This window comes from Meriones unguiculatus, chromosome 8, assembly GCF_030254825.1.
Source record: "Meriones unguiculatus strain TT.TT164.6M chromosome 8, Bangor_MerUng_6.1, whole genome shotgun sequence".
NCBI lineage: Eukaryota > Metazoa > Chordata > Mammalia > Rodentia > Muridae > Meriones > Meriones unguiculatus.
This window is the reverse complement of record NC_083356.1, coordinates 17,667,643-17,687,658: the sequence shown is the minus strand read 5'-3', so window position 1 is coordinate 17,687,658 and position 20,016 is coordinate 17,667,643. Positions and strand designations below refer to the sequence as shown.

Here is a 20,016-nt window from a genome sequence, read left to right as displayed (position 1 = left end):
GTGTCTGTTGCTAGGGCCCTGCTGTGCCACCTCCTCTGCCCTCCCAGCCAAGGAGGGTCCGTCCCCTCCCCGCTGTCTGCAACTTTACTGTGGAGAGTTTCTCTCCCTTCTAGCCGATCCACAAATCTCTCAACCCTACCCTCTCCAGGGTGCCTACCTCTTGTGCCCCATGATCAAATGGCTCCTCAGGGCTCCTCAGCTGCTTCCCCAAGAGCCATCGAGGCCCAGGCATGGGGCCAGTAGAGAAGGGCAGTGTGCAAACAGTAGGTGGACAGATGGATGACAGGTGATCGGGGAGTGGCTCTCAGCTGCTTTCCTTCTGGACAGGTCCCAACCCCTTTCTTTTCCCTTGCCTGTGTGAAGGGCTGAGCAAGCAGAACGGCCCCCAGCCTCAACCATGCCCCTCCTTTCAGCCCAGCTACCCCCAGGACAGCAGAGTGGCTGGTCCAGAAGCATTCCTCTCTCCCTCCCGCTTTATAGTTCTGTGCCTGCCCTGATAGAGGCCTGAGTCAGCACTGGGACCCGGCGTGACTATGAGGTTAATGCTACCATCCCCCACCCCCACCCAACTGCAACCCCACCCCCATCCCAGCTGGGAGGCAGTGGTGGCTCCAGCCAGTAAATCCAAGCCCTTTGGTTGCTGAAGCTCAGGAGGGGTGCAGTGAATCTGAAGCCATCCTGAGCGACATCATGGGTTCCAGGCCATCCTGGGCTACAGCATGGAAGCATGTTTCAACAAAACAAAACAACTAAACTAAAACAAAATTTTAAAAGAAATCCTGCTCAGATGCTTTGGGCTCAGCTTGAGCACTGAGGCACAGGGGCTGCTGGGCAACAGAACTTTCTAACCAGCTCTTCTTCCACCAGGACCGGCCCAGCATGCAGCCCTGCCGTCAGGGAAAGAAGGATTGATCTAGGGAGGAAAACCTAGGTTCTGGACCAGCCCTGACCAGCCTGGGTTGATACCAGGGACCAAAGTCTGGTCTCAGAGTCTGGTCTGACAGGCATCTCCAATCAGCCCCCACAAGGGGACGGAAGGTAGACAGTCTCAAAGGTTTCCTGGCACCTTTAGGCAGTTAGAATAAAACGAGAACAAAGAGGGACGGAGGGGCTAACTTCTGGGTTGTCTGGTTCTGGGTGGAGCCCAACTTGCAGGCTCGCCAGCATTGATAGTCAGAGTGTCAGTGACCAAGTCATCTTAGCATCTGGAAGACCGGTCCAGAGACAGCCTGGGGTCACACACAGGAACTTCACCAGGCTTGCTCTCCGGGTTCCAGCAGCCTCCGCTGACGGGAACCACTCCCCTTCTGCCTCACAGACGAGGGGGGAGATGGGCTCAGAGGAGTTGAGAGCCCTGCTCAAGGTCACGCAGCCTCAAGAGAGGTCCCTGTAGTTTCCCACGCAAGGCACTTTCGTCTTCTTATGCCAGGCTGGGGTTCCCTGGCAGGAGCGCCCACTAAACCCAGGGGACCAGAAAACACAGAAAAGTCCAAGGTTGGGGGTGGGCACAAAGATGCTTGTATGTAAATACCCTCGGGACAAATTATGTAACTCTGGTTCCCTGGCACTCCGTGGCCCCAGGGGTCTGACCGGGGTAGTAATCACCCACTTCAGCACCCACTCAGGGACCCTAGTCTGAGGGACCCCATCAAGAACCAGACTCCGCTTGGCCCATCAGGCAGTAGGCGCTGCTCCTTCCAAGGAGAGAACAGTTGGAGGCGCCAGGATGCGCGCCCCCTTTCCTTTCTTTTTCCCTCTGGCCGGATAAGAAATACTAACACTAATAATGATAATAATAATTAGAATAAATAGAACCCGGAGACGCTGGGGTCTCGTTGCTATGACAACTGCTGGCGCTAATGAGCTTTTCGGAGGCCGCCGCCCGGGCCACCCAGCCCCGGGCGCGGGATCACTATCGATCCGGCCTCGGAAGGCGGCGGTGGCTGAGCCTTTTGGAGGGGGGTGGGGGGTCCCCGGTGTCGCCGAGCGGGGACCCAGGCAGCCAAGCGGCTCTCAGCGCGGCTCCAGAGCTCTGCCCCACGCGCACCGACTCCCCAGCGGTCTGCGCTCCGCGGCGACTCCCAGCCCGACCCCGCTGCTCGTCTCCCGGCCCGAGCGAGCGACCAGCAACCTCGCCCGGCTCCGACGCTCCCGTCGTCCCCGACGCCGTCCCGCCCGCGCTCCGCAGCAGCGCGGGGACCCCGCAGCCCCGCGCCCCAGCTCACCTCGTGCTGGCGCCGGTCGCTCCTCGCTATGCAGCCGGGAGCCGGCGCCCGCGGGAGCCGCCTGCAGGGGCGCGGGGCTGCCCACGCGCGCCGCCGCAACAGTTGTCCGCCGGGCTGCGGGCGCGTGGGGCTCCGGGGCTCCGGCCGCGCTCCGCCCGTTGCGCCCCACGCGTGTCCCGCTCCGCGTTCAGCCGGGCCGCCGCGCCCTCTGCTGCCCCGCGCCGGCTCGGCCTGCGCTCCGCTCGCTGCCTCTGCCTCTTTCTGCCTCTCTGCTTCTCTGCCTCGCTGCCTCTCTCTCTCTCTCTCTGCCTCTCTCTCTCTCTCTCTCTCTCTCTGTGCTTCTCTGCCCCTCTCTCTCTGTCCTCCCCCCCCCCCCGCCTCCCCGTCGCTTCTCTTCTCCACCTTGCTCTCGCTCCGCCTTTGTTTTTTTTCTCCATCTCTCTCTTGTTCCGGCTCTTTCTCCTCACCCTCCTTTTTCTTTTCCTCTATCCTTCCTTTCTCTTTCTTCCTAGCTTTTTACTTTTTTTCCTCCGCCACTCCGTCCTCTCCCCTCTTTCCTCTCCCTCTCCGGTTTCTTTCTTTCTTCTCCTTTCCCTCTTCCCTAACCTCTTCTTCCACCAGGGGCTTCTCCTCAATTCCCCCATCTTCTCCCCCGCCCCCCCCCCCCCAGTCTGGTACCTGCTCCGAAAGACAACAGCAATTTGCCCTCAGGGATTCTCCGTGCAGGTGGACAGACCCCTGCCTGGGCAGCCAGTGACATTCTGCCCCACCCACTCTGTTCGGTCTTCCAGCCTCTGGCTCCGGGATGATCTGTTAGCCCTGAGCTGGACAGTCAGGGGCCAGGGCAGACTAGGTCTGCCTTTGTTTGGGGAAAGCCCTGCTTCCCTGACCTCCTAGGCCCGGGTCTAAGCCCTCACCCCAGCACACCCCTCGTTCTGACTTCAACCCTCCCCCCCATTTCATCGCTGACCTGCAGGACAAGGAGGTGCTGGATTCCAGCCTCAAGCCCGTGGGCCTGTAGTTTCCCGTTGCCTGGACAACCTCACAAAGTCCATCAGGGAGCATGTAGCCGCCCCTGCGTTCCCCCCAGGGGCCGGCTAGGATGGAGCTTCTTCGCTAATCACTGAAAAAATACCCTTGAGCACCTGAAAGGCAGACGCCCAAGATCCACCCCTCCAGGCCCAACCCACATTTCGAGGTCACTTTTGACTTTTGAGACCTCAACGGAAACTCAAGGAAATCTGGGCTGAGCCCATCATACTCTTGAACTTCCTCCTTGACTTGTTACTGAGCAATTTTCCGCTCTGCTGACAGCCAGCCAGGCTCAGAGACATTGAGAAAGCACCTCAGGGCCACACAACTGACAAGGGGCAGAATCAAGGCTCACACTGAAGTCAAGCATCTCACTTTCCTCTCCAGGTGCCCCCTGGGAGCCTTCCGTTACAGCCCCCCTCTTCACTTCAGACTCTACAAAGAACCCCATGGCATGCTGGGACCTACCTGGCACTTGTGCTGCTTTCGAGGTTAAGGGGCTCAGGAAGAGACCAGCTGGAGAGGATCAGTGCCCTCTCCCACCCAAGCCTGTTAGGGCGAAGGCCTCGGTTTCCATCTGTCACAGCATCCGTGCCCTGATCCCTTCACAGACATAGCCTGTACCCACCCAAGACTAGGGCTGCCCATGGGATCGGTTTCAGCCAACAGTGAGGGCACTAAAGCTGACAGGATGGGTGAGGCCAGGCTGTGGAGTGGGCTGCCGGGGGGGGGGGGGAGACAGCCTACTTAGTGTCTGCAGGGGGTCGGGGTGTAAGGGGAGGGTTCCCCAGGACTCGGGGTCATGGACACAAACCAAAGGAACTCTCTATTCCTCTGGCTGATACAAACATTCCAAAGAGGAGGTTGAGGAAGACCCTACTTCAGCTGAGATCAAAGAGGAGGACCCTCTGGGGCCTCTGACTACTCTGTGTTGGCTTGGGGACCAGACAGAGGGAGGCAAATGCAGGTTCTGGCAGGAGCAGGGCGAGGTAAGGTTTGGGCTCTCTGGCTGCTGTTGAGACCCTGGCCTCAAGCTCTCTGCAGTGGAGGCCGAGAGCAGAGACACTCCTCTGTGGACAGACAGCAAGGGAGCAGAGCAGCATGGAGGAAGTGTAGCCCGTGGTATGCTGAGTGGGATCCCTGTGTGACCTCAGATACGTGTGTGTTAGGTGTGGGAGTTGTGCAGTATATGTTGTGTGTGTTGTGTCTGTGTTACGTGTTTGTTTGTGTGTCACCTGTATATACATTTACATGTACGTTATGTGGCACGGTGTGTGGTGTTCGTGTATGTGGTGTGATAGGGGATGTGGGCTATATGTGGTGTGTGTAGGGAGCAGGACATAGCATGCACTGTGTGTGTGTGTTGTGACTGTGGTAGCGTGCTTTCTGTGTGTACATGTGTGGTGTGTGTTTGGTGAGTGTCACGGTATATACTCATGCTATCTGGGGTTGGGGAAGATGAACGTGGCAAGAGATCTTGGGACACAAGGGGTGGAATGAATGGGCATCTCACTTTGTCAGGCACTCCCGTGTGATCCCCAGGCATGGCGTGTCTGTGTGTGTGTTCACACACGTGAGGCAGGCTGTCTTGGTGAGAGGGATCTGTGTCTGGTGCATTCTGGGTGGAGGTGTCCCCTCCCCGCCTCCAACATTAATGGCGAACAGGCTCCTATAGCTAGTGACCACTGATGCCTGGCCTCTGGTCAGCCCAGTTCCACAGGACACACCCCCAGGCCCCTGTCTCCACCCCCTTGCCTACTTCTGCAGCCAGCCTGTGCCAGTCACACGTGGGCACACGAGGTTCCTCACCCCTTTCTATACACATACTTCCTCCACAGGTACAGGGCCCAAATCTGCCCCCACCCCATTGTTCATGTGTCCCTACACTTAACGAAACCCCTGAGCCTCCCTGAGCCTCAGTTTTCTCATCTGTAAAGTAGGATGACCACCAGGACCAGTGGGAAGATTAATGACAGGCATCACATCAACCTGTCAGGTCAGCAAGCAAGCGTTGGCTTAGTGGGTCCTTGGTCCTTGCCAGTGCCTCCTTGTCCTTTAGAGGGGAGGAGGTATTGTCTTTCACCTAGCTCCGCCAGGTTTCCTCTCCCTTTCCTCTGCATCCCAATGTCCTGTGGTTGCTCTAACAGTGACCAAGCACTAGGTCACTATCATGTCACGCAGTTCTGAAGCTTAAAAGTCAACAGTTCTGCTGGCCCTAGATCAAGGTATAATCTGAGGCCATATTTCCCTGGGAGCCCAAGGAGAGGGCCAGGTGACCCCAATATCCTGGTGTCTGTGTTGCTACAACCTATGCCAGGGGTTACCCCAACCATCCCTGTTAACCTCCCATCTCAGCTTCTTTAACTCATCCCCACACAAAGCTGTTAATTTCTTCATCTTTTCTTTCTTCCTTCTTTTCTTACTTTTTAGACAGGGCCTTCAGTGTTCCAGGCTGGACCCACACTCCCAAGGTCATGTGACCCTGAGCTTCCTGATCCTCCTGCCTTCACTCCCCAAAGGCTACGATTATAGATACACACCACCACGCACAGTCTGAGGGAATGGACTCCAAATATGTATGCTCGGCACACCTTACCGGCTGAGCCACACCCCAGCCTCCATTTCCCTTCTTTTCATTACATTTTATTTATTTTGTGTGTGCGCATACGTGCAAGTGCTCGAATACTCACATGCCATGGCGCACACGTGGAGGTCAGAGGCCAACTTTCAGGCATCAGTTTTCTCCTTCCACTATGTGGATCCCAGGTATTAAACTCAGGTTTGTCAGGGCTTGGCAAGAAGGCCTTTACCCATTAGGCCATCTTGCCAACCCCCAAAAATCCACCACAGGCTCAGGAATGGGGCTGGAGTGCCTCCTTCCCCATCTGCATCTCTCTGGGCAGGGAGAAGCAGGTGAGGGAGGCAGCTCACTGGTCATCTACGGAGCCATCAATCCGTCTGCGCTGAGTCCCCTCCCCCACCCAGAGCTGCGCTGGGAGGTGGGCTTGCTTTCTTCACAGCTGACCAAGCAGCTGCTCTCACCCCATCTCGGCACCTGCAGTGGGGAGCCCTGCTCTGCACCCCAGCACCACCCTCATCCCGGGGCCTTATTTACTATTTCTCAGCCTTCGGGAGGCCTGCTCCCCCGCAAAAGCAACTGCTCACCGGGCAGGCGGGCCGGCCTGGCGATGACTCATGCTCTCTCTGTGGAGTGCAGCCTTTTCAAAGGGCTGGCTGGGGAGGAAGCTAAATTTAAAGCCAGGCTTCCCGAGAAGATCACCTGCCACGTCAAAATCACTGCCATTTAATTAGAAGTTGGGGGCATAAGGCTTTCCACCCTGCTCTCTTTGGAATCCTCCTGGGGAAGGCTGAGGGGGAGGCACATCCCCAGGGGGCAAGAGCCAGCTGGCTGCCCAGCTGTGACATGTCCCTCCCAGACTTCTTTCAGGGAGCGGCCCCCACCTTCCAGGAAGCATCAGTTCCCTTCCTTCTTCCTCTTCAAGCTTTTGGGGTTCTAACCCTGGACCTCAATTCCTCACTGTGCAATCCACATAGAGCAATATATGTAGGGCTCAAGGGGTCTAGAGGTCCTTGTTCCCCCAAGCAAGGAGAAGTAAGGCAGCATCAGGCCTCAGCCCCATCTTTAGACACATGCCAGACCACGGGACATTCCGTGGGACTTTCTGATCTTTGCTTGGAGGAGTGGAGGCCTCCTGTTGCCTTGCTTATCCACAGGACGTGAGAGTCCTTTGCTGGAACAAGTTCTTGGAAGAGCCCGGAAGGCTTCTTGGTAGGAAGTAGAGACCCTGAGGTGAAAGCTACCCAAACAAAGCCTATTGGCCACTGCTGCCCATCTGCTTTGGTGAGCAGGTGAGGCCAGCTGCACACAGCTGCACATTTCCCAGTGTCTTCTAGAGGCACTGATCACAGCACAGCCCTGGCCTCCCTGGGCTGTAGGAACAGGAGCCAGGCTGCCCAGAAGCTTGGAAAGCCAGCTACGGCATCAGCCTGTGCTCCCTCACTGCGCTCACCCAGGAGGTACACACACACAACTGACCAGGTCAGACGTAGAGAAGTGAGCAGGGTGTCTGTGCCATCTTGAGGACTTGAGAGCTCAGAGTCGAAGAACTGACCCAGGGATCCAGGAAACTTCCCAGGCCGCATGCCCTGAAGAATGGCCAAAGACCCAGTCGCCTACACCGGGACTCCAAGGAAATGCTCGATTCTCCCTGCCCTCCTTGCCTGCTTCCTCCTGACCGAAGCTCTCACAACCACTTTCCCTAGTCCTGAAGGAGGTGAAGCAGGACAGCTCACGGCCCTCACAGCTAAGGCAGGTACTCACGGCCCACCCAGGTCCAAGAGGGACCCAGGATCTTCCTTCCGATGCTGACCTGGGACTATGTGGCAAGGAAGAAAGGAGGGAGGGTGCAGAGATTGCTAAAACATGTTTTCCCATGAATCCCACTAGCTCACCATGAACAAGATATTAATTATTCATGCCAGGAATAAGGAGGGCCAGAGGGGTTAAGGGTCTCTCTCAAGGTCACGCAGCTAGTGATCTGAAGACGATGCCTGAGCCATAGATCACAACAGCATTGTTTGTACACAGGAAAACAGAGTCCTACCATAGAGGCGGAGCGATGCCCTTCCCTGGCCCTTTCCACCTAAGCCATGCCAGGGGTAAGAGCTGGGCAGGCAGACTCATTCATGGCTGGCTCCCAGACTCCCTTGACTGCTGAATCCCAAGCTAAAGATGTGAGGCTGACTTCTGCCCCAAAGCACTATGGGAGCATCCTGGAACCACCCGCCAAGCTGGAACTCAGAATCACAGCCCACCTGCGACTAAGAGGGGCTGAGACTCTGACTGCCGGTGAGGAGGCTGAGGAGGACCGCTTGGGGACTTGCCCTGCTCTTGGAGGCTACCCTGTTCTGAACCTCCAGGCAGCCTTCATGTCCCTTCCAGACGCGATAGCTACAAAGTAACCCCAGGCCTCTGAATCTGCCACCTGCCAGGAGCATGTCACTTGGGACAAGTCGCTTTCCTCCTCAGTAATCTCATCTTGAAAGTAGACTCATCATTCCTTTATCCTGGAGACCCTGGAATGTGGCTGTATCTACCAGGGCCTTGGGAGGACCTGGGGAAGCTGCTGGCCCTCACCATCCCCAGGCCTCTAAAGGCGCATGCCCAGAGCATGCTGCTTCACTTGCATAGTTCTCCTATGCAGGGCTTCCGGGTATGCAATGGCATCACTGTTGGGGAGAATATGGCCATGTGTCACTGATGACGGGATGCCACTGAGAACAAGGACACTAAGAGACTATGTCACAGTGTAAGTGTCCCACAGTAGGACAGCCAGGATCACAGTGAGCAAATCTACACGAGGGTGACTCAAGTGTAAGGTAAAACAATGGCGTCAGTGGTAGTCAGCACAGAAAGGGCAAGGCTGTGGCTGGCAAGGAAGTGGCAAGCTGGCCCCTGTCTGCTCCTTCTTCATGAGCAGAGAGCATATGATCCAAAAGAACAATGCCAAGTCAGGCAGTGCTGATTAACCCGGCCACTCACAGCCACCACCCAGTGCCTGGAACAGAGCTACACGCTGCCATTGCCTACATGTTTGCTACCCGAGTACCACAGATTCACAGGGACCTCACTGCCTGCAGTGTCACCAGACTATAGGAGCGTCCCTGCGTGGTGGATGCTGCCAGGGAGCAAATGACCTCATTTTATTTGTGGCTATAGCCGCAGCTGCTTTTTGTGCCATTATTGGGTACCACTCAAGTGGGAGTCGGATGTCAACTGCGCTACTGCGAAGTGGCTGCCATCATTGCCACCCCTGCCTCACAGACAGGCAAAAAATGACAAACAGCATACTTAGAGCCCTTTCTTGTTGCTGTGGCCAGTGGCCAGCAAAGGTTGTGGCTCACGGTTTGAAGGTACACAGTCCATCCAAACAGGGAAGGCTTGGAGGAAGGAACGTGAGGAGGCTTCTCAGTCTGTGCCCGTGGGAAGCAGAGAGGGATAAGGCTGGTGTTCGGCTTTCCCTCTTCTTTTTGTTCAGCCCAGAACCCCAGCGCAGGGAATGGTAGAGCTCACATTCAAGATGGGTCCTTCCTCTTTAGTGAAACCTCTCTGGAAACACTCCAAGACACAAACTCAGGGGTGTGTTTCCATGGTGATTCTAAATCCAGTCAAGTTGACGATGAAGATGAGCTGTTGAAGCTCCACGCCTTGTAAACTTGACACAAACACATCATTTTTAAAGTACAGCACCCCACCCTGGCCTATAAAGTCTTCCTTCCACCTCATAATGGAAAATGCACTTTGTCCACCTCTGAAAGCCTTTAAAAGCTTAAAGCATTGTTCAAAAGTCCAAAGTCTCTTCTGAGACCCACGCAATCTCCTACCCATGAACCCCATGAATCCAAAAAAATGGTTACATATTTCTAATAGTGTTATAGAAGGAATGTTCTCGTTCTAAAAGGGAGAAATGGGGATGCAGCAAGGAGAGACCAGACGGAAATGACTCAGATGCAGTGAAGCAAACATGAAACCCTGGCACCTGGGACTCAGGATGAAATTACCTGCACGCCAACAACCTCTCCTGCAGCTCTCCTCAGTGGTTGTCCCATGGTCCTGGTCCCATGCCCAGTATCCTGGGATCATTGCCGCAGTTTAGGCTTCATCTTCACAGCTTCATGTAATGGCCTCTCCAGCCCTTCTTGCAAGGACTCTGACCCTGATCCAAGTGGCTTTCTAGAATCTCCACGGAAGTCTTTATAGGCCCTTTACTTTTGCCAATTTCATGCCTATAAGAACATCTGGGCTGAGCTGCCCTCTATAGATGTAGTCCAGCCCGTTTGGACCACAGCTGCAGTGACCTCTGTTATCTTCAAGGCTGACTCTGGACTAGGGAGAGGTCCCTGTGGTGTCGACCTCAGCTCAGGCTCTCTCCTCTCAAATGAACTCGCATTTCTGCTGGAGCCTTTAGTTGGTGGAGCCTTGACCTCAGGGCCTCTTTCCCAGATCCCCAGTGGAGACAAGGGAGTCCTCTTTGGTGGTGTTAATCTCTAACACTTAGAGCTGCTTCTTCTGAGCCTTCTTGTCTACACAGTGAGCTCTCTCATTCTCTCCTCTCTGCCAATTTGTAGGTTTCTCCACATCTTTTTCTTCCTCTTGTTACTTTCTGTTACTACAAACCTGGACAGAAGCATTGGGCAGTAACCACTCTGCTATCTCGAAATTCCCACACCTAACAAATATGTCCTTTAATTAATTAATTAATTAATTAATTAATGTTTTTTTGAAACAGGGTTTCTTCATGTAGCCTTGGCTGTCCTGGCCTCACTTTGCAGACCAGGCTGCAAATTTCTAACTCACAGAGATCCACCTGCCTCCGCCTCCCTGAGTGCTGGGATTACAGGTGTGTGCCACAGCCCCCTGCTCTGTCCTCTGCTTTTGAGTCCAGTCTCATCCAAGTTCTCAGGAAGCAGACAGAATGAAGCTGGATTCTTTGCCTAATATATGGGCTCTAACACAGGCACTGATGGAGTCCAGCTGCTCCTCTGAAACTGTGTGATCCCATTAGGCTCGGCTTACAGTGCTCTCTAGGTCTTAGTCCCCTGTAGCTCCAAACTGCTCCACCCCCCCAAAAAAAAACTAGTCCCAAAGCCCTGAGACCTACACGCTTATCAAAGCACCAGCTCTATTTCCCAGCACCAATATTTTAGGCAATTTATTTGTGACTGTAACCAAATAGTTAAAAGGAGGGAGGGAGGGAGGAAGGGAAGGAAGGAAGAAGAGAAGCTAGCTCATGGTTTAAGGAGAGGACACTCAGCAATAGTGGGGAAAGGGTGGTGGCAAAAGTGTGGACAGAGAGTCACATCACATCTGTAGTCAGGAAGCAGAAGGGAGAGGGATGCTGGTACTCAGCTCACTTCCTCCTTTTCATTCACTTTAGGACTCAAGCCAGGGTGATGGTGTCAGCCACATTCAGCCTCCTCACTGAAACCTTTGGGAAACCCTCACTGACACACCCAGGACTGTGCTTCCATACCTTTCTAATCCAGTCAAGTTGACAATGAAGATTAACTCTAGTAGTTGTAAAGCCAGGATCCTACTGTCCCAATGAGAGATGCCTCAGGCAGCTTCAGGGCTCCGCAGCAGCAGAACCTGGCTTAGCAGGAGAGACTGCAGAAGCAACAGGAAAAGCAGGGGGAGGGGCGGGGATGCCTGGGACTTCCCCCAGGTGGGTGTCAGCAAGGCTGAGGAACCTCAGCAAGGTCCCTTCCCAAAACTGGAGTTGGAGCTCAAGCAGGAGGCTTGTGAAGCAGAATGGGGGCTTGTCTGGGAGCAGCAGGGGGGACCCACCTGTGCCGACACAGGCTTGCTCACTCTCATCAGACAGGCTCCCCATCACCAGCATGTTGGCCTCACTGGCAAAGCTGCTCTCCTCCTCAGGCTTCCGGTTCTCGCCTTTCAGGTACCACTCCCATGTGCTCCCCTTGATACCCACAGGTGCCGCTTGGCCCATACCCCACTCTCTCCCACGTGGACATGTGCGGTAGTCAGCACACCTACCCCAGCTCCATTCTCTGACCTCGGAGCTATCAATCAAATACAGCCCAAAGCTGTATATGAAACCCCAATCCAAAGAGCCACTCTCCTGCTTGCAACCCTCCTCTGGGTCCCCACTGCCCTCAGGTCAGGCCTGTAGTGTACCTGCCCTCCAGCTACCAGAAGGTATCTACTCAGCCTTGCTGGAAATGGGTCCTGCAGGCCACTGGACCCAGCACAGGGTTCTTTCGAAGCATCCTCTCAAGCCCTTGTAAGTCCCAGGCCACTGCAGCCATTTTCTGCCGCAAGCTCCATTTAGGGCCTCTGCCTCCCTTAGGCCTTCGGCCTGTCCCAGCCCCAAGCATGGAGTCTGTCTATGCTTCTATGTCACCATCAGGAGTTCCCCGAGGACTCCACTCTGTGCTTCCAGTGTTCCCTGTGTCACAGGCTCAGTGTGTGTTGGGCTTTGCAGACCCAGGCTCAGTGACTCCTCTCGAGAGAAAGAGCACACATGTGACAGTCCTCGGAGCCACTGTGCTGTACAATCCGGCTACTGCGCAACTTGATGCTGGTGGTTTATTAGCAAGCACACTGGCCACTGTGTCACACCTTCATCCTCTGCCTCAGAGTGTAACCCCAAGTTTAGTTATGTCTCCCCATACCTCATACCCCAAATACAGAGACCTCCCCTTCAGCAGATAATGACACATGAAGTTTTTTGTTTGTTTGTTTGTTTGTTTGTTTGTTTTTAAATAAAGGTGCTGTAATGAATTTCACATGCTCAGCCTTCTGGCCTCCCCAGAAACCCACAAGTAGGCTGGGGAATCCATCATAACTATCATGGTACCATGCTATTGTTATAAACCCGTGCTCCAGAGCTATTCTGGGCTACTAGAAAGATAACAAGATAACACAGGGTATTGGAACAGAGTTCCCGCAAGTCACTGGATCCGCTCAGGGGACAATGGAAACTCAAAACTTCCCTCCTCCACAAAACCTACCAGGCCTGGCCAGTCCACTTGGCGGTGGCCTCGTACTTTTCAGCTCCCTTCTGCCCTTAGAGTAATTAGGCCTGGCTGAGAGCCCTCAGTGTGGATTCAAATTTCCATGTCTGTCCAGCCTTGGAAACAATGACAAGTGGGTATCTAGAAGGTGATGTGTATGGGTGGGAGGGTGCAAGAATGAGCAAATGGAGATAATTAGAAAGATGGATATGTCGGTGGATGGATGAGTAGGTGGGTATGTGGGTGGATACAAAGGTGTGTGGGTGTATGTATGTATGTATGTGTATGCATGTATGTATGTATGATGTACATACATTGGTGGATAGGTGGGTAGGTGGATGGATGGATGGATGGATGAATGGATGGATGGATGGAAAGGTAGGTGGATAGATGGATGCGTAGGTGGATGGATGAGTGGGTAGATGAATGAGTAGGTGGATTGATGGATGGATGAACTGGTGGATAGGTGGGTGGAAGAATGAATTGGTGAATAGGTGGGTGGGCACATGGATGGATAGATGGATGGAAAGGTGGGTCGGTGGGTAGATGGATGAGTGGGTGGATGGATGAGTGGGTGGGTAGGATGAGTGAGTGGATGGATGAGTGGTGGATGGATGAGTGGGCGGATGGATGAGTGGGTGGATGGATGAGTGGGTGGATGGATGAGTGGGTGCATGGATGAATGGGTAGATGGATGAGTGGGTGGATGGATGAGTGGGTGGGTGGATGAGTAGATAAGTGAGTGGTTGGGTAGGGAGGCTGGTGAGTGGGTGAGTGGACAGTTGCCTAGGCCTTGCATCTCATCCTTGCACTTCTCAGAGCTCTGAGTGTCTATACCCCCAATTTAACCCCCTCCAACTGGATTTTGTTCCTACCCTTCTCAGCTGTCTCTTACATGCTCCCCACCACAGCAGCTGAAGGGGCTTAGGCAGTCAACTTCATTTTGCTGCCTCCCTGCCCCAAGCCCTACTCTGTTCTGCCCCAGGCCATACATACCTAGTAAGTGCATCTTCCAGAGGACTAGACCACCATGCAGCCATACCAGAGCCCAGGACCCCTTTAACCCCTGGTAGCCCCTGGCATGGCTACCATCATCACCATCTAAAAGTCAGCACAACCTCTCTTCCACCCAGGGACTATGGCCTGCAACTGGTAGTAGCCTTAGCTTCTTCTGTGACTTTAAGGGTGGCTCCAGGCACACAGAGGGTGGCAATGATGTCAGCTCATGCCATGTCATGAGGACTAAGCAAGAGAAGTAGCTGTCTATGCGTTTGTTGCTATTATCATAGTACCGGAAGCCACGATCTCACACATACTAAGAAAGTGCTCCACCCTAAGCCACACCCCCCAGCCTTGTTTTTACTTTTTATTTGGAGACAGGGTCTCACTAAATTCCTCAGCTTGGCTTCGGCTCTCTGTGTGTGCCAGGATGAACTCAAACCTGCCATCCTCTATCTCAACCGTTTTCCTGAGTAGCTGACATCATAGGTCTACGCCACGTACCATCGCTTTGGGCTGTGATGTGTCTGCCTTCCCCAGCAAATGGTGGGCTTCTGGAAAATTAAACCCCAGCTTCCCTGATTTCCCAGGGAATGCACAGTACATCTGACAAGTTTTTACAAGATGCCTGGGGGATGGACACCTCAGTGAGTATGGACTATCCTAAGACATGGCCCAGGCCCTTGCCACCTATTGAAGAATGGTGACCAAATAGTGGGATCATGGATCTATGTAAATGACAGCAAATGGGACAAGCCACAGGGCCTAGTGGGCCCCACTCTCCCAGGCTGTTCACCTGCATCAATTGCTAGGCCTTGGGTACTCTCTGTTCTTGAGCAAGGCAAACCCACTGCCCAGCCCTCCATCAGAGCATCCCAAAGTGACGTCAATTGCCTCTCAGGGACAGAAGGTGACCTTGTTCCTTCTACAGCTCAAGGTCTGAGACCGGCCTGGGACACAGCAGTCCCATCGCCCGCTCCTGCTGTATATCAAGTTCCCCACAGTGTGCCCAGCTGCTGCTGGTGTCTCTGGGCACATGTCTCTAAGCCCTGCCAGCTGTTGAGGGACAGGAGGGGTGCCTGGGTGGAAAGAATTTCCTCCTTCAAATATGCTGAGCCAGCACCTGGCTGTCATCCCTGTTTCCGAAGTCTCTGTAGGTTGAGGACATCTTTCTGCCACTTACGAAGGACTGACTTTAAGCCTACTGCCCAGAAGAACCTGCCCTCACTGTGTAGGGCCGACTCTCTACCATTCTGATTCTGCCAAATCAAGTGACCCGGAGAAGGCAGCCCCTACTTGCCCCCATCTAGCCCCATAGCCTTCCAGCCTTCCAGCTGTGTGCTTGGCCTTGACTTCCCATATTTACTTACAGAAACAGGAAGGACCAACAACCAAGTGCTTCCCCAAGCCTTAGGCTTAGAGCAAAGCTCAGCTCAGGCACTGTTGGACCTGGTGACGCCGGAGGGGTTTCTGCACCTCTCCCGGCCTTCTCTCCTGTATCAGATGGGAGTATGTGTGTACATGGCACACAGTAGGAGCTTCTGGCACTCACTGGATGCATCCTGCTTCCTCATGGGACAGCTGCTTTGGTGATGATGTTTGGAGAACAGAGGCAAACCCTTGCTCACTGTGAAAATAGGGGGACCCTTGGGATGTCCCAGAACAAGAGCCCCAAACAGTCCTGGCAGGATTCTCCCTACTCCTAGAGGCCGGTGATTATCAGCTGGTTCTCTGTGTGGGACATCACACATCTCTGTGTGGGTCAGGGACTGCCCTAGAATTTCAGGACCCCTCAGGTGGCATAACCCCATTGGCATCAAATTCAGACTAAACAGTCCCTACAGCTCCCCTCTGTTCCCTACTGGAGCGCTGTGTCTGTGGCTTAGCTAGGGGCTCAGCAGTGACATAGGTTTATCTGTCAGAAGAGTCTATGGACAGAACAAAGAACAGGTCAGCATCCTAAACAGAAGCAGGAAGAGTCCCTCCTGCATGCTGACCTGAGGAGTAATGCCCTGCCCACTGCACCTTGCTTTCTATCTTTGTTGCAAACTCACCCCTTTGCTCTAGGTTTGATCTCCAGAATGGGCAGGCACTGGTGAGTCTCTGTGTGCCTCCCATAAGCCTTAGGGACAAGCTACCAGATGAGTAGATACACCCTCGGGTACCACTTTGAGGGCAGCAATTGCCTGGGGCTTTGGAACCTGGGTGGAACCCGGGCAGGCGGCTCTCACTCCGGCACCCGCACGCTTCTTCTGTTCATTTAGTAGCACCCATGAATCTCGACGCAGAGTAACACAGTAGGAGGAGAGGGAGGGACTCTTGGTGGCCGTGAAGGTGAGGCTGGAGGACACAAGGGAAGTCTGCAGACTCCTTTGTGGTTCCTCTGGAGAGGGGATCTGATTCCCACGCAGCTGTGGGCTTTGTTTCATTATTTCTGGGACTTTCTTCAGCGCTCTGCCCACGGGTTACATGATATCATTACATAAAACGATCTCAATAATGAAACTCAAGAAACTTGGTTCTTGCCGGTGTAGGACAGGCTCAGTGCTCACAGAGAACAGCAGCCGGGGCTAAAGCATGACCCGGGATCAGGATTTGGATCTTATCCTGACACGGGGATGGGGGGCAGGGAGTAGAAGGGATCAGGCTCTAGGGAAAGCAAGTCCTGGCCTGGGCCGGGACCCAGAGTGACACCCACGCTGGGTCTCCTGTATTCAGCTCTGTGGACCTTCAGCTAAGCACTGTGCTGCCTCAGGACCTTTGTACTAACTGCTCTGCTCTTCTTAGGAGAGCGCCTCTGACATACGTACACCCCATACTTCTCTCTCCTCCTCTCATCCTCCATCCTCTCCCCACCCCACCCCGACTTACACACTTACAGAGAGAGACCAGATTCCAGATTTGTGGAAGTGGAGGCAGAAGGACTTAGGAACGAGGAGCGCTCCCCTAGTTTCTGGATTGAGGGAGTGAGGTGTAGGTAAAGCCATTGCCCTGTGAAGGGATTCTGAGATAGTGCTTTGCCTGGCAAGCACAGGTTTCTCGACGTGATCCAGCGGCCTCAGTGTCCCATAGCCTCTCCTTTACCTGGACTATAGCTAGTTACACGTGGTAATTTGCCTAACTGTAACAGGCCCCAGGAACTTAGCACAACTGACTCCATGATGGAAGTACCATCCAGACCTTAAAACTCAACACATAGACAGAGCCACCTGTGGAAACTAAAACAAAGTCCTACTCCATCCAAGTCCATAGTTCTGGACAAGTCTCTAACTGGACTAACCTTGCCTTTTAGCTTCTGTAGTTCTGCTCCTGGCTAGCTGTTGTTAACTGAAGTATGCCAACCCAGGATATGGCTTTGTGCTTAAAAGCTCACCCTGAGAAAGGCTTGGGGCTACACTGGGATCCCAAACACCCAGTGTAGTCATTGGCCCGCTAGTGAAGACTTTCTATTGACTTAAACCCATGTCCTTTTAGTTTTCTCTGGTAAATATCCCTACAAGACCAGCCAGATTCCCAGGTCTGCAGTTGTTTTCCTGCAACACCTGCATGCTGCTGCTAGGAGCTGCATTGTCTCTAGATTCATAGGCAAAGTCCAAGCTCTGGGCTTCGGATGTGACTTTGTATAGAAAGAGTCCTGCGTTGTCAGGGAGTAGCCGGGGATTGTCTCTCTTTGGACACAGGAAAGGGGATGCTAGGAAATCTATGCATGAATGCGATGACAAGGGTAGTGGGTCTATAGGACCAGGAGGGCAAGGGCAGACGCTGAAGGAAGCCGAGATGGCTGCTTTCCCCACACCACGAAAGGAAGTTCAGCTGCCCTCGCCCTGATCATTGATTGTGGATGCTGTGTTGCACACTCTTCAGTCCGAAGCCTTGAGGAGCTGATGGCATCACCATGCCATACCCCAATCATCGACTCTCGGCCCTACCCTGTCCAGGCAGCTCTCTGTGCACTTCCGACACGTGTGGGGAGCAAGCCCAGGGAGCCTAGGGTGGATGTGTAAAGAGCAGAGGAAGTCTTGAGTAAACGTGTTTTGTTGACAGCCATGTCTACAACCGAATCAGACCCGTGGGAATGGCAAAGCCTTCCCCGTGGGTCGGGCTCAGCGGGATGGCAAAGCCTTCCTCTGATCCAAGCGCAAATGTTGACTGTGTGTGTGGGGGGGGGACAAAAACCTAGCAACTGAAACCTAGGAGAAGAAATCTAGGCGAAATCTGGGAGCTAGGTGAATGTAACCTGAGACTTCTCACCTTCAGAGACTTCCTACAGAGACCTCCCATACTGTACTTACTAAATGTACTGGGTTCCAGGTTGTTGTGTTAATGCTGCTCCATCAGCGTGTGCACAGCCCATCTGGCCCCAGCTTTTCTGTACACGTGTCTGTGTAGCTGTCCTTTATGCGTGTCCTTACCTCCCCAGTCAGGTCGAGTGTGAAGCCATGCAGGACACGGTGAACAGACATGTTCGTATCCATGTCTACTGCCCCCATGCCAGCTCATTGACACCAGCCTCAGAGAGTCACGCCCAGAGGCAGCTCAGAGGATCAGGGCTTTGAAGGCCCAGGAGAAACCTGACCCAGCCTAAGGGAGGCCAAACTCTCCAAGAAAGTGCCATGGGTCAGGTGGTCATGGTGGTTTCACGACAGACAAAACCCAGAAATTCCCCAAGCCCCCTGGGGAATTCACCTTTCTCCCCTGGGAAAAAGACTCAGAGATCAGACACACGGCTTGAGCCTCAGTCTCCCTAGACCCTGCTCTGAAAGTCAGCCCACGTGAGGACACGTGTCACCTGTGAGACGCTCAGGCAAGGTTAGATTAGACTGGCTGTGCTGACTTCACAGTCGGAACCCAGAGCTGCGTGCTCAGCCGAGGATAAGAAAAATCCCCCGGACCAGCTGCTCAACATTCCCTAACAAAAGACAGAGCCGGGCTGCAGGAAGACCTGTGCCCCAAGCCTCTGCCGCCAACAGCCTCCCACCCTGATGAACAAGGCTGGCCACCCACCAGTCCTTTTGTTGGCTGAAAGGGAGGGCTAAATGGGGAAGCTGGCAGATGTGGCCAGCTCTGAGAGATGCCACCTGGGATTTTGCTTTCCCCATTGAAGACAGAATCCCCCAGCGACACACAGTCTCTCTTTGCTGGCAGGTTTAAGGCTTTGTGTAAACAGGAGCTAGAGAAAGAAAAAGAAACAAGCTTGCCAAGGCCCGCTCCTGGCCTGGCTCTGGGCTCTGGGCTTTGCATGTGGTTTCTTCATTCCACCACGATTTTACAAAAGGCAATGAAGGCACAGGGGCTGAGCCCACTCAGGAGCTTTAGAGGCCTGGGCGTGGCTTGAGTGTGTGCCCATGAGGCTTAAATGTTCAGAGGTTGGTCTCTAGTGTGGGTGAGTGTGTAAGTGGTGACGGGATCTTTAAGAGGCTGGGCCCAGTGGGAGGGCGTTAGGTCACAAGGAGAGGGAGTATGTCCTTACCCAGAGTAAGGTCACTTTTATGGGATCTCTTAAGCCTGATCCCAGCCACACTGGTTTCCTCTCTCTTCCTTTCCTATACCCACTCCCACCTCATAACCTTTGCTAGACACAGCCTTATGCTGTTTGGACTTTCAGCATCCAAGATAGTAACCTAAATTCTACCCTTCCCCCCTTTTTTTTCTTTGTAAAACAATCTGCCTTTGGCGTTTTACTGTAGTAAGAGAAAACAGACTAATACTGTCAGGAACCAGGTAAACCTAATTGTGGACTAGTTTCAGGGACTTTTCATGAAAGGCCCAGGCTGCTGGAGACTCAGGGTGTGTCCAAGGAAGAGAGATTGCACCAGGTGCTGGTTAAAGTAGAAGAAGGAGGAACAGGAGTTCAAGGCCAACCCCAGGGCAAGCAGCAAGTAGATCCAGGATTGGGGAGATAAGTGGATGAGCTGTTGTGGAGCTGTCCTTCAACATCCCTGCTGAGGGGATGAGGACTCAGACGCTGACTGAATATGGGGGTCCCCAGAGCTGAGCTGATGAGCAGGGCTCTAAGCGGCCAGGTGTAGCCTCCTAGAGGACACAGGGCGGCTGCTGGAGGTTGGGTCAGTCTCAGGGGGAAGGAGGGGTGCTTAACCACTTAATTCGGGTGCTTAATCTGGCAGAGTGTGGCTCTGCCAAGACCTCCACACACTTGTCAAGGCTCAGCAGTATCGTAGATACAGTGAAGGGGGAGGATGAT

At 53.8% G+C, this 20,016-nt stretch overlaps 1 protein-coding gene across 5 annotated transcripts in view; it reads right to left on the bottom strand.

Annotated features, from left to right (window-relative positions):
* Shisal1 (shisa like 1) overlaps positions 1-20,016 on the bottom strand; it is a 107,103-nt gene that overhangs the window by 60,569 nt on the left and 26,518 nt on the right. Inside the window, exon 1 of one of the 5 annotated variants that reach the window (XM_021630839.2) lies at positions 3,196-3,328. The exons of 1 other annotated variant lie outside the window; for it this stretch is intronic. Coding sequence is in view for 1 of the 4 variants with exons in the window: in XM_060388910.1 (XP_060244893.1) it covers positions 2,904-2,985 (82 nt within the window). In the remaining 3 variants the exon portion in view is untranslated. Of the gene's footprint in view, positions 1-157; positions 383-2,225; positions 2,555-2,903; positions 3,055-3,195; positions 3,329-20,016 lie in introns of those variants that run through there. 3 more of the 5 variants (XM_060388910.1, XM_021630838.2, XM_060388913.1) reach the window with 3 other exon arrangements.